Consider the following 16,231-nt stretch of genomic DNA (forward strand, 5'->3'; position numbering starts at 1 on the left):
TCATCTTTGGTGTCCTTCCAGAGCTGTTGATGCAGTGTGTAAAGACCAATAATATGGAAAAGGTGAGTCGTGTGTGTGCGTGAAATTCGATCACGTTGATGCTCCTCTATTGTACTCCCATTTCGACACAATTTGGTGTTGTCGCTTGTAAAGCTCAATCGAATGCATATTTTTTGTGTTTGCGGGGGGGAAAAAAGTTGCAGGAGCTGCACGAGAAAGGATGTGACCTCACATGTGTTGACCAATCAGGCTGCAGCCTGCTGCACCACGCTGTCGGTGCGGGAAGCAAGGAGATGGTCCGCTTCATCCTTGACAACGGTAACTGCTCATACGCCTCTTTGGAGTCACATGACTGCATGAAGTCCACTCATTTGCCACCTGTTTGTATTTTCAGCTCCAAATGACCTCATTGATAGGACGGAACACATACAGTGAGTTGACGTTTGTCTTGAATCTTCCTAAGTGTGTCACTTACAGCACCTTGACTTTGAGTTGAATTTGTTCCGTGACCAAGCCAATAGCAACCGTTTATTTACTTGCTTGGCAAATCAGGTTTTTACCCATCAAATTGTCATTACAGTTATTATTTTTTTAATTTGTTTGCTGAAGAAAAATAGCACCGTATTGTAAAATATAGATATAAAAGCATAAAATTGACAAAGCCACAGCTCCTAGCTGCAAAAAAAAAGTTACATGAAGTTACATGAAAAAAAGTTGGACCAAGTCAAGGTGCCACTGTAAAGCCAGTTTGACAGACACCAAGACAAAAGCGGTTTGGCTCTGGATCTTATGCTGCGTCTGGTCTTCAACAGCGGCGAAACAGTCCTTCATCGGGCCGCGTCACTGTGTCACAGGACCATCTGTCACTACCTGGTGGAAGCAGGAGCCTCGCTGATGAAAACCGACATGCAGGTGGGTTGACAAAATTAGTATAACGCAGTTGAACCCTCTTGCTCAATGTAGAAATAAAGACGTATCATTCCACATTGTATACTTAAACTCCAGCCAATCCTTACTATGTAAGGTTAATGCTAGCATATAATGTGAAACGCCATGACAAACCTTAAAATTACAGGAGCAACACACGCAAAAATAGCACAAAATAATTACTCACGGGCATGTAATCTTGGACCATCTTCACCTTTAAAATACACACGTACGTTTGTGGTTGTAACATTGACAAAAGGTTATCATCATGGCGCAATCTTGAAACAGCGAAAAATGTAAGAATGACTTTTTTATGTCTTAGGTAAAATATGTCAATACATTTCTTTATGGTAGCGTCGTCAGTGTTTTTCTTGAAGTCAACCCCCCAAAATTCTTGGCAGTGTGTTCTATGCGCCTTCACTAGTCCAAACATGGCATTCTGAGGTAGAGAAATATACACATTCAACTGTATAAACAATTGAAAGCATATCTCTCGGCTCAGGGTGACACCCCAAAGAACCGGGCCGAGAAGGCTCAGGATGCTCAGCTGGCAGCTTACCTGGAGAACCGGCAGCACTACCAAATGATCCAGAGGGAGGACCAAGAAACGGCCGTCTGAGCGTCCTCAGAACCAAAGTGCAAGAAGCCGCCAAGCGAGAGTGGAGCTGTGCCAAACGTCGCCATGATGAGGACAAGTGATTAAACATGTTGATCAAGAAACAACTCAGGACATTTCCGATAGTCTCAGTCGATCATAAACCGTGTGTGGATGTGTTGTGACCAGTTGAGGGTCACAAAAATGTTTGAAATAACTACAAATATCTGAGATTTTTTTTTTTTTTTTTTTTTTTTTTTTTTTTTACTTTTACATTTAGAGTTATTATAATTGACTTTGCCATGAAGGGGCCATTCATGTGAAAAAAAAAAAAATCCGTTTGGACCTAGTTTCCATCCACATGACTGACAAAGCATAAGCAAAGCTAGAAGCCTTTAGAAAGTGTGTTGTATTCTAGTTGAACTTCTTTTGTTGCCTTTTTTACTTAAAGTGTGCATAGTAAATTATTTTATAAGTTGCTTGCACAGCAGCTAGCCAAATATTCACATACCAAAAAGAAAGATAAGAATCTCATGTATTTGTTTGAAACGTTAGCATTTGATGTTGGCATCTTTAACTTGCAAGATCATTTTACTTTTATTTATACTTGCCTATTATATCTTTCAATTAAGTTGATACACTGGTTGTGATCTATGTTTTGTTTTGTTTGTTGTTTTGCCGTATCTAATGTAGTTTTTAAAATTGCATGTCATGAGGTAATAAAACATTTTCCAGTGGTTTCAGTTCCTGCTCCACTGTTTTCATACTTTTTTTTATTTTTTATTTTATTTTTTTCAAAATGTCCACAGTTCTACTACGGATCAAATTTAAACTGTCAGATATTATTCGACAAAGTACATGCACCATTCAGGACTTATTTAATAGTCATTTTGTGCAAGAGTACTTTCATTTTACGTCTTCAAAGTGTTTTGAGAGTTGATTCACAAGAAGCTCATTTGCCAGGCGTGATCCATTCCATTGTTACTTCAAGACAAGCAGATTAAAGTCTGGAAAGAATATCAGGTATTGATTTGGCATTTTGAAGCAGTTTGAAAGGCAATTACAATATGAAATACAAGGAGGGCGCAATGTAAGGAAAGGACACTTTCATTAGGCCGGCGAAAACGGCATTCTGCATGTAAATCTGTAAGGCTGCTGATCCAAGTGCTGCATTTTGGAGTTTACGATTTCTCAAAAGTGAGTAACATCGCTCACCTATTTTATCGTCATCTTTTCATGGGGACACGACTGAAGGCGTGATACTTTTGATACAAATTTACCATGTAAATTAGCACAGCTTGTAAAGCAGTTTATGCTATCTCCTCACGCAACACAGTCAATGTCTAAAGTGCCTCAAGTGGAGAGGAACAAGCATCTTGCGGCGACGGATCTGAATATAGCCACAAAGACAGGTAAACGATAATGTCACAGTTTAGCTAAGTGATAGCTGAACATTAGCTAAGCTTCATGTCAGTTTTGGGACCATAAAAAGAATGTGATCACGAATGGGTTAGTATATTATTTATATAAAGTTTTGGCTGACGATTAGGGTTGCCAACTCCCTGAAAAGTCCTCGATTTTAAGTATCGATCTGCAGATAAAGTAGTGACTACCGTCTTTGACTACCGCAGAATAAAACGCTGAGCAAGATATGTCATAGTTGAGGCTCAAAATGAGCTCACCTTTAATCAGTTCAGCAGAACATTTTCACATATTTGTCCACTTACTCTTCATAAAAGAGAAAAATTATGTCAACATTTTTGTTTTGTTTTTACTACATTTAGAGTTAAGGTGTAGTATATCGACTGCTTGTACAGTAAAAATTATTATCTGTTTAAACTTGTAATTAATGTAAGGCTGTGTGTGTGTTCTTTATCTATTATTCATCAATGTATTACTTTTTTTGTATTATTAATTATTTTTTCTCTGACGATATCACGGGACAAAGTGCGTCCCTTTACAACTCAATACGGGACGCGGACTAGCGTTCCTAAATACGGGACGATTCCGTTTTTCAAGGGACGCTTGGCAACCCTTTTGACGATCAGTCGGTTTAGCTTTTGTTTTGTATTTTAGATACTGAACGTGTAACTACTGTTCATGTTGTGACTGAGCAAGATTGTGCAACTTGACTTGCTTAACCCAGATAATGATTCGACTCAACTTGCTTAAAAATTTTGTGGGGACTCGACTTGACTTGCTTGATTTTTGCCACAATGCAATTGGAAACTTCAATGTAAAGGCTCGACGTGCACATCTGTGACGCACCCCCGCCGCCGGGGTCACAGATACAATAGAACACAAAAGTAGGTGAACCGGGGGTTGCCATGGTAACAACAAAGATGCTATTGTCCTTATGATACGCCGCTAAAGCCGCCACATTACTTTCCAGCTATGATTTCAAGAAATGGAAAATGTGGGAAATGTGATCATGTAGATGCCATGCCAAAGGCAAACGAATCAGTCTTCACACAGTACACATTTGTTAAAGAACCGCAGGGACCGCGCGGTCATCTTAAATGCATTTCTTCGCAACCGTGAAGATAAAACGTGCCTTTCCGAAAAGAGTTTGTTTTCATTAGAGATTTGCCGCCGGGTGGACTTGTTTCGGAGCACGCACGCACAAAAGCAAAGTTGCACTTCATGGCCTCTCGTTGCTTCTGTTGATCTGCAGAGTAACACAGGTTGAGTGTGTTTGTGTGCAGGGTGGGGTGACAGGGGGTCTGAATGGAGCTAATGCAACCAGAATGAACTGGTTTGGTAGACAAAGGCAAAGGGGTTGCCCAAGGGGTAGGGGAGGCGAATCGTTTGGGATGGGGTGCACTGGGGGGGTTGGGGGTGGGGGGTGGGGGGTGATCCGATGCTCGAAGAGGGAAAGAACTCGACGAGAAAGTTGACGCCCTCGATCTCCACTCGAGTCCGAGCTGCCCCGCAAGTAAGTGCTTCCTTCTCTTCTTTAGATCGGTCTATTGTTTTTTTTTTTGTTTTTTTTTTAAGCGAGAGAGAGAAAGAGAGTGAGACTAGAGATGGAAGATAAAAGATACAATTGCGATTTATTCAGGGTGTACTGAGGAAGCTTTTTTGGCGGGGGTTTAATTGTTGTCCTTGGTTTGCAAGTTTTTATTAAAGATCATGGAGCAAGGCCGGTCGAGGGGCAAACCGATACCTGAGTTGAGACAAGTTTTGGAGCATTTTTGCTGTTGTTGTTGACAAACTTGGTCCTGAACATCATCGACATATTGGTGTGTGTATATGCAGGGATGGGGCCTTGGGTGTGTGAATAATCAATTCAGTTCAATAAATGTAACTCAAGTAGAGGGTACTATTGCTCCCAAAATGAGCATTTGTTTGTCCGAGCAGTTATCGGCTGATTAATGCCCCCCCCCCCCTCCACACACACATGCACACTTCACAACCCCCACTTGGCTCTCCTTTTCTGTCCTTTGTTTATATCTCTACTTGTTGTATGCCATACTACCAGCACTTTTTTTTCAAAAATACTGCACATGTCAAGTAGTTTCTTCATCATGGCAGCAACGACCAATGAGTTTTTCTGGCCCTTCCCCGGAATTGTTCATTGACAATGCTAATGTTTGTCTCTATATCAGGGGTGACAAGTTCATTTTTGTTGCGAGCCACATTCTAGATAGTTTCCCTTGGAGCGCCGTTATGACTGTGAAAGCATATACTGTAAATGTTTCATCACCTCCTTATGGAGTTACATGTACAGTACACAACAAATTGAGGGATAACTAGTTTGGAAATCAGAATGAAAGAATAACGCTCTGTTCAACTATTGTTGAAGTTATTTTGGTGCAGATTTTAGCAAAGCATAATAGAAGTTGACATTGCTTGGTTTGCTTTGGTGGACCACTTCGAATGATGCGGCGGTCCAGATCCGGCCCCCGGGCCTTGGGTTTGACACCGGTGCTTTATATTGTATGTACCCTGTAATTGACTGAAGACCATTCCCGGGCGGAGTCTGTCTTTTGCTGATGGGATGATATCTTGACTGTAGAAAATAAAAATATATTAGCCCCCCCCCCCCCCCTGGAAAAAAAATGAAGGGTGAAATGATAACTACAATAACACAGTGGCAGAGTCCTGGCTTGCCATGGCACATAACCATGGAAACTATTATACATGATCGCAAACGTTCTGAAGATGCATTCAGTTGTCAACACAAAGGCCTCAAAGAACTCTTCCTTTTTCTCTCCACGCTATATGAATGATCATCTATGGGAAATGTACAAGGGAATTTGTGTTGAGGTCACATCAAGCAAATTGTATGGTAGACAGAACAGAGAAAAAGGAAAAGATGAAATACTTGACTAGAGTTGTCCCACTACGTTTTCAGTATTTGGGGAGAGAGAGCATGAAAGGGGGGTAACCGAGGTCAACTTTCAACCTTCCTACCTTTAAATCGGCGATTTGCTCTTTTTACTGGAACATTTTCAGGATTTTTAAATGGTTTCAAAAATAAAAGGGAAAACCCATTTCTGCTGGCCTACAATTACAACCGAAATTCTAATAAATGATATACCATTTGAAATTGTGTTAATTCCCCACAGTCTGTTCTCCTCATTTGGTAAGAGTCTCACTAGCATGCACTGCTTCCAGTATGTGTATGAGGATGTTTTTGTTTTGTTGTTTGTCCAATCAGATTTTAGCCTGTGTGTTGCCATGTACTGTAAATCTAATCTGCCAAGGGCCTTCAAAATTAATATTGCTGGCCCATGTAACCCATGTCTTCAATTCGAGCTCAGTGATGTCATCATTTTTCTGTCCTCCGATTGGTTGGTCAGAGAAAAATGTTTTACTGCCAAGTTCAATCCTCACACATTAATACATTTCATCATCAGCATCTCTGACAAGTACGATGTTGTTTTTGTAATGTTTTGGCAAAATTTTGAGTTAAATATTGATTCTGACAGCCTTACCGTCCCAAAGTTCCCGTCTGCATATTTAGCCGACCCACGTGGCCCCAGTCCCTCCCTCGTTGGCGACACACACACACACACAGCGTGTTAATCGCTGAAATAAAAACAATATGGGGCACATCACATTGCGTCTGTGGGACCGAAAGGTATACAGCACTGTTTTATTTTTTTTATTTTTCATCTATTTGGCTGTGTGTCAGGTGTGCGGCACCTGCATGTGACGTGGCACCGGTTAAGTCCGTTCTCGGCGCCGTTTGGCTCTCTCGGATCGACTGGGACCACGCGGGTCGGCTACATATGCGGACGGGGACTTCGTGACGGTTAGGCGATGTCCAACTCTAGATTCTGAACTGCTCCAGATGATGTACGGAACCGGCTGAGTTTGGGTGAGAGGCGGGGAACACCCTGGACTGGTCACCAGCCAATCACAGGGTACACATGGACAAATAAGCACTTACATTCACACCGACAGACAATTTAGGGTCTTCGATGAGCCTAACACTCAAAATAATTCACCGACAAAAACATGGTGGTTTTCCACCCCTATCATATTTATAACGCATTCCGCGACTTCTACTTTAAACGAAACAGCAACCATTTAATACCGCAATTAATGCCATATTAAAGTCGGTGCAGACCAACTTAGAGTTGGTGACATTCAGTACATACCAAGAAGAGTAATGAAAAAAAAAAAAGAAGCTTTAAGTACATAAGAGTGGATTAGAGTCCAACCAGACATGCCTGCCAGCAACCCATAATACTCAAGCTCATTCATAGAGAAGCAAGAGAGCGTGAAGCACTGCAACAACTCGGTGGGGCTTGTCTGTTTTTAAACGTTGTCCATAGCATTCGGTTGAGGGAAAGTAGCCTTTTAGAGGGGGCTTCGTATTGTTTTCAGAAAGCTCCAATCCTTATGAAAACAAAAGTAATCACATATTAAAGCAGCAATGCATATCATCCTGGAACGGGGATTCCCCCATCTGCGGCCCCTTCTCAAGGTTTCTTATTTTTCCCCAGAGTTTTTTTTTTTTTTAAGTTTTTCCTCGCCCTCCTGGGGGTTAAGGTCATGGGATGTTGTTAATATTTGTCAATTGTGGGCATGTGAACCCCTTAGAGATTTTTCTGTGATTAAGGGCCATATAAATAAATTTGACTTGTCTTGATTTGACTACAATACATGTCAAAGTTTCTAACACCGTTGTGTAATGAGTGTAGTGTTTGTATGGCTACCCTACTATTTTTGAGGGCCAACCTGTAAATAAATCATCATAACTTGGGTCTTTCTTGGCAAACAAAAGTGAGCTACTGTTTTGAACACTTACCATGAATTAAATAACAGTCAATACTCCCAATAGTTAAAAAAAAACAACAACAACTCAAAAACATATTTCGCTTTTTTTTTTTTTTTTACAGTTTATTGAAATGTATCCATTTGTGCCTAAAAACATCAACCATTGTCAGCATGTTGGGGTATTAAAACAACAACAATCTGGGTCTAAAATTTAAACTTGAGGGACACCACAGTTGCATTTATTAAATTGGAGTTGAACAGTTCTTGATATTTAAGATGCCACGAGTGGGCGTCAATGCCCTGGCTAATAGTTAAGTACCGGTAGTCAAGTGATACATTTCGACGGAGACAAAGAGAGTTCTTTTGTCAGGGAGGGGGTTCAATTCCGTTGAAAGTTAGAGAGTCTTCGCTACATGTGCATCTACTTGCTTGTTTTCTCAATCAAATCATCTGTAGGCCATTTATTTTTAACGGCAATTTTGTATGATGCGTTTTGAAATCATTTTATTTAGCATCAATGTTTGTGGTGTATTTGGTTTTGAAATTATGAATATAGGCTTTTTTTTTTTTAAACCTTTTTGTGTGTGGGGGGGGTCAATTCCTTGGATTTTTTTTTTTTTACTATTCATGACTGGGCTCTTAACTCAACTTTATTTATAGAGCGTTTTAAAAAAAAAACAAGCATTGCTGCTTAAGAAGTGCTGTACATAGGGGAAAAAAATAGACATAAAAACAATGACTGTTAAAACAATACATTTATAACATTAAAACAGTAAACAACCATAAAACATTAGGACAATGCCGAGTCTCCTACTGAGTCAAAAGCCATCGAATAAAAATGTGTTTTAAGACGAGTTTTGTGATTTCCACACGAGCACTTTTTTTCATATGGTTCATTCGCAACTTAGGCAATTTAGCGTGCTTCCGAATGGTTGCTAAGTGGCATACCCAGGTTGTTGCTGCTCTGTTCAACCCCGCACGTACCTTTTGCTTTTTCCTAACGCGTTGCCGCAAACTACAGCCATGCTTGTTATTTTCCTCATAGGGTCACGGAAATGAAAGCCTATACCGGCTGACATTTGGCCATAGGCAAGTTACACCCTTGAGTGTTTTTTTGCCAGCCAACTGCAGGGCACCAAGTACATACCGGTCGTTCATTTCGCTCACAAATGGAACTCCTTCCATGTGAAATCTTGCCTGATCTTGCCGAGACTCGGTGGTTGTGACTCACAAGCGGGTCATATCAGAGTTATACATTCTTCCAACTTTCTTTACCCACAACAAAGGCCCTGGCATATGATAAAGCAATTTGAAGCCTCAAACAAAGTACAGTTGGACTCCCTGCTGACAGAGCAGCTAACCGGAGTCCGTCCAATTCCCACACCAGATGCTCCGTTTGTAGCTAATGTTAGAATGATGCAAATAAATAAAAAGCTGTTTGCGGTGAGGAAACTAATGATGACACAGGTGTGGTCTGGTCTTTTCAGCTTGTAACCACATGACCATGTTGACCTTTAACCATAAAGTGGCCCCTTGTCATCATTTGTCAGCACTGACTTAACCCAGAGCCATCGACCTACAACCTTTACTGGGCGACTTAATGAGACAAACATATTTGAGTCCATGGGGGAGAGAGTATATTCTTTAATGTCAACATGGTGCTGAAAGCCAAGCACAATCCACCGCTAAGCGGTATGGTCATAAAATATACTGCGACTTGAGATACGACTTTAATTCCCGCCATTGCCACGCTCGTCTCGAAACATTTGTATCTCAAATCATCTTTCCCCATTGGAATGAATACAGATGCCACTAATCCGCTCCAGCCAAACCCCCCAAAATGCTTGTAATGTATTTTTAATAAAATAAATAGCGATCTTATATATTGTACTTTATAAGAACATACAGTAATAACAATTCAATAGAATGAACAGAGTTAAACAGTTTTCGCCTCAATTTTGGCTTCAATTCAGTGGACGTTGTGCTGCTCCTTCTGATGTGCGCGCTTTGGCCACATGAGGGCAGTACAGGGAGTCCTCATTTTAAGAACGAGTTCCGTTCCTACACTGGCGATGTGACCTGAATTTCGGCGTATGTCGGATTTCACCGTTAAAGTGGAAATTTACGTCAAAATACTTTGTATAAAAAAATGAAAATACATTAAAATAAAAACATAAGACGCCGTACTTAGCATGGCTGATGAGAAGAGGATGGAGAAAGAGGAGAGAATATATATAATATATATATATATATATATATATATATATATATATATTATTATATAAGAGAGAGAGAGAATATTATACACATATATATATATATATATATATATATATATAAAATATGATATAATATATATAATGTCTGCAGTGTGGAAATATTTTAATGCGGAAAGCGGAAACAGTTCAACGGCAACTTGCAATGTGTGCATATTAAGCATTTCCTGTGGCAGGAAAGACAGAGCTGCGTTTAATATAAACAAATTTAATACACCAACTGAAACACGGATGCTACTAACCTGCACCCCCCCACACACACACCCCCACCCCCCGCAAGAAAAAAAAGGATTTCAATGTTATGTTATGCTAAAATTAGGTGCCTCTGACTCTGACGCGGGTGCAAAAAAAATGTGAACGGGACCTCCCTGTTTTGAATTATTTTCATGTTGGCGCATTTTGGCTCACTTTCAAAAAAAAATCATCAAATTTCACTGGGAAAGAATGACATTTAGTGTATTTTTTGCTGTCAAAATGTAGCATCCTTATGATTGCAAATGTTTTCCGTCCAAAAGATGATTGTTTTGTTGTTCGTCTACAAGAGGATTCAGGTGAACAGTTTGACATGTTAATGTGGACTTTCTGACTGCTGTGTTTGAACAGGATGAAGGCTACGCCGCTGCTGCTCTTTGTCGCTCTCGTCACAATCAAAGCCGTAGCTGGAGGGAAAAACAACAAAGGTATGACTTCCCCTCCAACGCTCTTACTTTTGCTCATGTCTAAAAGTACTTCCAACATAAATAATAGGTTTACTTTTCAAGTTGAAAGCAGACCTATTACGCATTTCCCCCCCCCAATAGAAAACAGATATCAGGTGTCTTAATAACATATCTGCGACATGCTTTCAAAGTAATAAAGATGATCTACGCCAGGGGTCTCCATGTCTGGTCCTCGTTAGCCCCTACTTAGCTTGTTTTACATGTTAGCCTGTTCCAACACACCTGATTGGACTGACTTGGAGACCCGTGATCTACGTACATTATTTCTCGTCTTGCTGAAATCAGCCCAATTCGTAGGGTGACACAAGCGAGTGACTGTATACCTCCCCCATATACCGCCGAGCCAAGTGTACGGATTTCGTTACCATGACAACCAGTGGGTGGAGCTAGGGGACGCAACAGGCAGGAGCAGAGAGCCCAGGGTGCAGAATTAAAGCCGACATCCATGATGACGTTTTCACTCATGGGGGCAGCGGTTCATGCGCAATACTGTTACGTAACAGTGGGGTGGAAGTGCACTCAGATTCTTCCGCCCAAACACATTTTCAGAAATAGGAAGATAAGATTTAGTTTAGTTTAGTTACTGTTTGGATCAACCTTTTCACTGTACACGATGTCACATGCACACGCGGGTGGCAGGTGACAAGAAGAGACAAAAAAGAAAAGGCAATTGGCAAAACATTCTGAATGACGATTTTTGCGTTCTTCTCTTCTCTGTCATTGTTTGAATGAAAAGAAGGTGTTACGGGAGGTAAATTGCTTCCATTGACGACTGTATACAAGGCGTAGGTGACATTTCAACAGGTTAGCTGATTCAAAGATAGAAGTAGTGTAAACTCAGATATTGCTAACATGATAATTGAGGGCCTGGCTAATTTCAGTATGTTAAACCGATTAATGGCAAAGGCTACCTATTTTTAGGGTGAAATGGATAGTGCTGTGTTGAGCTGACTTTAGCAAGAAAGCTAGCTATCATGTTTTGTTAAATTACTCAAAGACAACCCAACCAAACTTGTTAATACTTACGGGGGAGTTTTCGGGTAAAAGTGGTTTGAATGTAGCTTCACTTCACTAATCCGTTTCCCTCCTTCAAGTCATAGGGAAAAAAAATCATAAACGTATGATTCTCATACATGGCCATTCATAATGGCTCGCAATTATCAAAGTGCATAGCTGTGATGAATACTCACAGCGAACGCAGTCCAGCTCGAACAACGTAGCAACGCTAGCAATAAGCTAGCATTAGCACTGTAAATATAAGCGACGTTAGCCATGGCTGCTATGTTGGTAGCATGCCTTTAGGATTTGTAATGGAGTGTTACTATAACATTAAATGTTTTCACTTTTGATTTTTGGAATGTGCAATCAACAAAGATTAAAAAGAAGTGCTAAAACGACTTTTCAAGCAAGAATGTTGATCGTTTTGTGTTGCATCTGAAGCTCGGTGGTTTCTCAAACATCAAATTAGAGGCACCGGATTTACTGATTCGGGCAGACTTTGTTTTCACACATTATTTTACTCATGCTCTACTGTGTCAGGTCTTAGCGACAGTTTTAACAAACATGACTAAAATTGTGTTGTTGTTGTTTTTTTTGTCAAGCTCTTTGAGACTCTTTCCTAAATGAATTTGACTTGACTTACATTTCAAAGTCCACTTTATAGCTTACTGTATTGTTCACGGGTTTCTTTGAATAAGAAGAATATGTTTTTGTTTTTAACATGACTGTTAATCCATTTTTGCTCAATCAACAGAGAAAATCAAACCTTCACAGTCCGGATCAGATTGCACCGAGTGGCGCTATGGAAACTGTGTCCCTAGCAACGGAGACTGCGGTGCCGGGTTTAGGGAGGGGATATGTAATCAGCAGACCAAGAAAATGAAATGCAAAGTACCCTGCAACTGGAAAAAGAACTTTGGAGGTAACATCCCTTAACTAGTCCAAACTACAAAGAAATTGTTCCCAAATTCTTGTATCTTTTCAATGTCCAGCTGACTGCAAGTATAGGTTTGGAAGTTGGGGCGACTGTGACCCAGATGCTGGTATCCAGACCAGAATTGGAACCTTGAAGAAGGCGCTGTATAATGCCGAGTGTCAGCAGACCATTTCTGTCACCAAACCCTGCCTTGGCAAAACCAAGACAAAAAGCAAAGGTTAGACTGGCTGCAGTGTTAAAAAAAACATTTACAAATTACAATTGTGTAACCTGTGATCACATGTACACTGCTCCAAAAAAATAAGAAACACGGGTTGATCACAACTGCAAGTCAAGTACACTTCCAGGAAATCCACTTTTGCTTTTTAAGAAGCCATAACAACTGTGAATTGGTATAACAGAAGTTGCTCAGGTAGTGCAGCCAAGCCAACTTTTGTTGCTAGCTTTAGCAACTTTTCAGATAACCCGAGCAACGTTTTGCTGCTTTTAAAAATTTGTTTGGCAACTTTAAGCAATATTTCAGAAGTGACTGAAAAGTTAAAATGCATGCATTGTTTTAAAAACTCTTGCCAAGTCAGTTTTTCCTGTTTCTATTGGCATATCATTTTGCCCGATTTCAGTAATATAATCCTCATTTTATGACTTTTCCAACCCTTGATTTTGAGCTCAGTTTTTTGAGTGTAGTAGTGTCATAATCACATAGTGAGAAAAACACAAGGCCTGTCTGCCTGGAAGCAAAAGTGCATTTTGAATTGCTAAATTTACTTGATGACACATTTTAAATATTTCGACAACCATAGTGAGATGATTATCATATATATATATATATATATATATATATATATATATATATATATATATATATATATATTAGTGCTGTCACACGATTACAATTTTTAAACTAATTAATCACAAAATTTTCCATAATTAATCGTGATTAATCGTATTTTTTTTCAACTACAATCTTTTACGAAGCTTGGAACCGTTATTTGAGTAAAATCTTGTGGAAATGTGGAAAAAAAAAAAGTTTATTTTCGATTCAGAGACTGTTCTAATCGCTTTCTCTGATCCTTGAATAAGATTCTTGTCCAGTAAAATATAACAGTTGAACGATAGACCAAAGACGTACAACTAATATGGTATTTGAATTTGGTTGTGCAAACTATGCAATAGGCCGTCAAGCGACTTTTTAAAACAAAACTACGTAAAAGTCCATCTTTTGCTGCAGTGACTCTCCTCTAGGTTTGGCTGCACAGTGAGCAGAGGTCAGTTGATACAGGAAGCAAATAAAACTGAGTTAACTGAGTAATTTTTTTGTAGTGCGTTATGAAATTGAAATTAATCTCCATAGTTAATGTTTTCATTTTGACAGCCCTAATATATATATATATATATATATATATATATATATATATATATATATATATATATATATATATATATATATATATATATATATATATATATATGTATATATATGTATATATATGTATATATAATAATTATTATATATAGAGGGTTATATATACATATACATATAATGACTAAATATGAATTGACTCACGATGACACAATATTTTAGTTACCAGCCGTCCAAATTTTGTTTTGCGGTGTGTAAGTAGCGCCCTTCATATCCTCTCTTCTTTGTGTTTCCAGGAAAGAAGAAAAAAGGCAACGGACAATAATGCAAGAGAAGCATTTCCGTGGCCGGACAAGACAAGGATCTTTATAAATAAATTGTGTGGCGCAACTCCCCTCTGACGTTTGGACAGTGGTACTGACATTAATAGCGCTAAACTAGTTTTGTTTGTAGAGTTTCTCAAAAGCGGAATAATTTTGAAGTAGAAAGTAGAAAATACTCCATTGTAAATCTGTTCTGAATCTGAAGGTGTCAATTTGGTGGAAGGACCACCCTGTTATTACTAATGTCTAGTCATTAGTCATTATTATTCGCGAGTGTGTGCACTGCAACATCAGAGTCTATTAGACCACACCGTGAGCACATAATCCAATAATGATGTCATTTTTTTAAAAATCATTGATAATATTAATAAAGATCAAGATGATATTTCAGCAAAATGTTGTTGTGTATTCAAACCTTTTCCTGGTTCCGTGCATCTGCAAAAACAGTTATTTGTACAACACACTATGAGTATTATTATAAAGTGAGTCATCATATTTGAACGTGTCTGTAAGTTACCATGCAGATTCACACAAATTGTCATCTTTGTCAAAAAGGCCCAATTCTTTAAACCGTCACATTTTGAAAACCTTTCAACATTCACACACAATCAGGCGGATCATGCATGACATGGCGTTGAAAATTTGGGACAATACGGTCAACCTCCACTATTCGCGGGCCTTAGCGACCGAGCCAATTGCGACATCGCGCTGATATGAGCCAGACGCACGCAAATGCAGGGTTGGAAGCGGTTTTGTCATATGGCGTGACTCCTCCTTGTGACTGGCTCAGCCCTCGGAAACTTTTCAAAATGGCCTTGTTGAAAAGATGATCTCTTGCAATATTCTTGTTTCTGGCATTTCAAAAATATTCACACAAGCGAAAAAGTCGCCTTCTTGTCGGCACAAAGTCGCCTTGAAGTTAACCTGCCAGTGCGTGGTATTTTTTTGCATCGTTGCAACGCGTGCGAAATCCAACAGGATAACCCCAAACGCACATAACATCAGGGCGCTGTCGTCTAAATGTGGTTTCATGTAAAAGTTGAGAATGCATCGCATTGCAGGAAATGAAAATATGCTGTGCGTGACAGACAGGATTCCCCAAAAGTATACTGCGGAAAAAATAGATTTTTCAAGCTTTGACTTGATGACTAAGTGGGAACAACAACAGAAGAAGGAAAGTGAGCCGGTGATGGACTGCTATCACACAGATTGCCTGGCAGAGTTTATACAACCCACAGCACCCTTGATCTCGATACTAATCAATGGAACCTTGGCAGCGACATCTAAAAACGACAATTAAATGACCATCTTTAGCTTCACAACAAGATCAAAATATTAGAAACAGCTCTGAGTAACAGCCTATTTCTTGTAAACCTCCACGTACGTATCTTATTTTTGTGGATTGTTGTGCACTAAAATGCTGTTTCCCAAATGTTTGCTCATTTTTTTTGTTGTTTTTTTTTTTTTGCGATTCAAATATGCAAGAGATTTTAAAATGATAGTTTTATGATTTGTTCAACATTGCTGCTCTTTGGCTCCAATAACAGATAAAGAGTGGCCCGAAGTAACAAAAAGTAAAAACTTTAGTGCTCTTGCATTTAGCCCGATGGGACAAAACATTTTACCTTACGATTCAATATTTAATGATAACACTCAGGATTTGAAGGTACCGGTATATTCTCCCGTGTGCGTCGGCCTGGTTGCGCAGAAAACGAGAACCAGGCTGTTTTTTTTCCTGATTTTGTCCCTTCACCTCCAGAGTTTTTGTTTTCTAAGATTGTCCTGCAAGTAACTAACCTGTGGTTTGAGGTTTGTTTGTGTCCCAATAACGGGCTGGAGCCGACAATCTCAAACATTAAATGCG

The 16,231-nt window shown here is 39.5% G+C and overlaps 2 protein-coding genes across 10 annotated transcripts in view; both read left to right on the plus strand.

The window, feature by feature from the left end:
- The window catches only part of LOC147153884 (diacylglycerol kinase zeta-like), a 79,828-nt gene extending 77,563 nt beyond the window's left edge, over positions 1–2,265 (plus strand). For all 7 annotated transcript variants that reach the window (XM_086037246.1, XM_086037238.1, XM_086037256.1 and 4 more), the window contains 5 exons: positions 22–62; positions 198–318; positions 395–431; positions 813–912; positions 1,430–2,265. In XM_086037246.1, coding sequence (XP_085893372.1) covers positions 22–62; positions 198–318; positions 395–431; positions 813–912; positions 1,430–1,546 — 416 coding nt within the window. In that variant the 3' untranslated portion in view covers positions 1,547–2,265. The remainder of the gene's footprint in view (positions 1–21; positions 63–197; positions 319–394; positions 432–812; positions 913–1,429) is intronic.
- A 257-nt stretch (positions 2,266–2,522) lies between these two features.
- mdka (midkine a) lies at positions 2,523–14,763 on the plus strand. 3 transcript variants are annotated; one of them, XM_086037285.1, is made up of 5 exons: positions 2,523–2,545; positions 10,633–10,709; positions 12,502–12,669; positions 12,740–12,901; positions 14,341–14,763. In XM_086037285.1, exons 2-5 carry the CDS (start codon positions 10,634–10,636, stop codon positions 14,367–14,369), a joined length of 435 nt encoding a protein of 144 aa, XP_085893411.1. In that variant the 5' UTR covers positions 2,523–2,545; position 10,633; the 3' UTR covers positions 14,370–14,763. The 3 variants fall into 3 exon arrangements, with proteins under 3 accessions (XP_085893411.1, XP_085893395.1, XP_085893402.1); XM_086037269.1 differs by lacking the exon at positions 2,523–2,545 and adding an exon at positions 4,345–4,457; XM_086037276.1 differs by lacking the exon at positions 2,523–2,545 and adding an exon at positions 6,687–6,848.
- The last annotated feature ends 1,468 nt before the right edge of the window (positions 14,764–16,231 follow it).

Source organism: Filicampus tigris, chromosome 1, assembly GCF_054856515.1.
Source record: "Filicampus tigris isolate MCC_2025a chromosome 1, RoL_Ftig_1.0, whole genome shotgun sequence".
Taxonomy (NCBI): Eukaryota; Metazoa; Chordata; class Actinopteri; order Syngnathiformes; family Syngnathidae; genus Filicampus; species Filicampus tigris.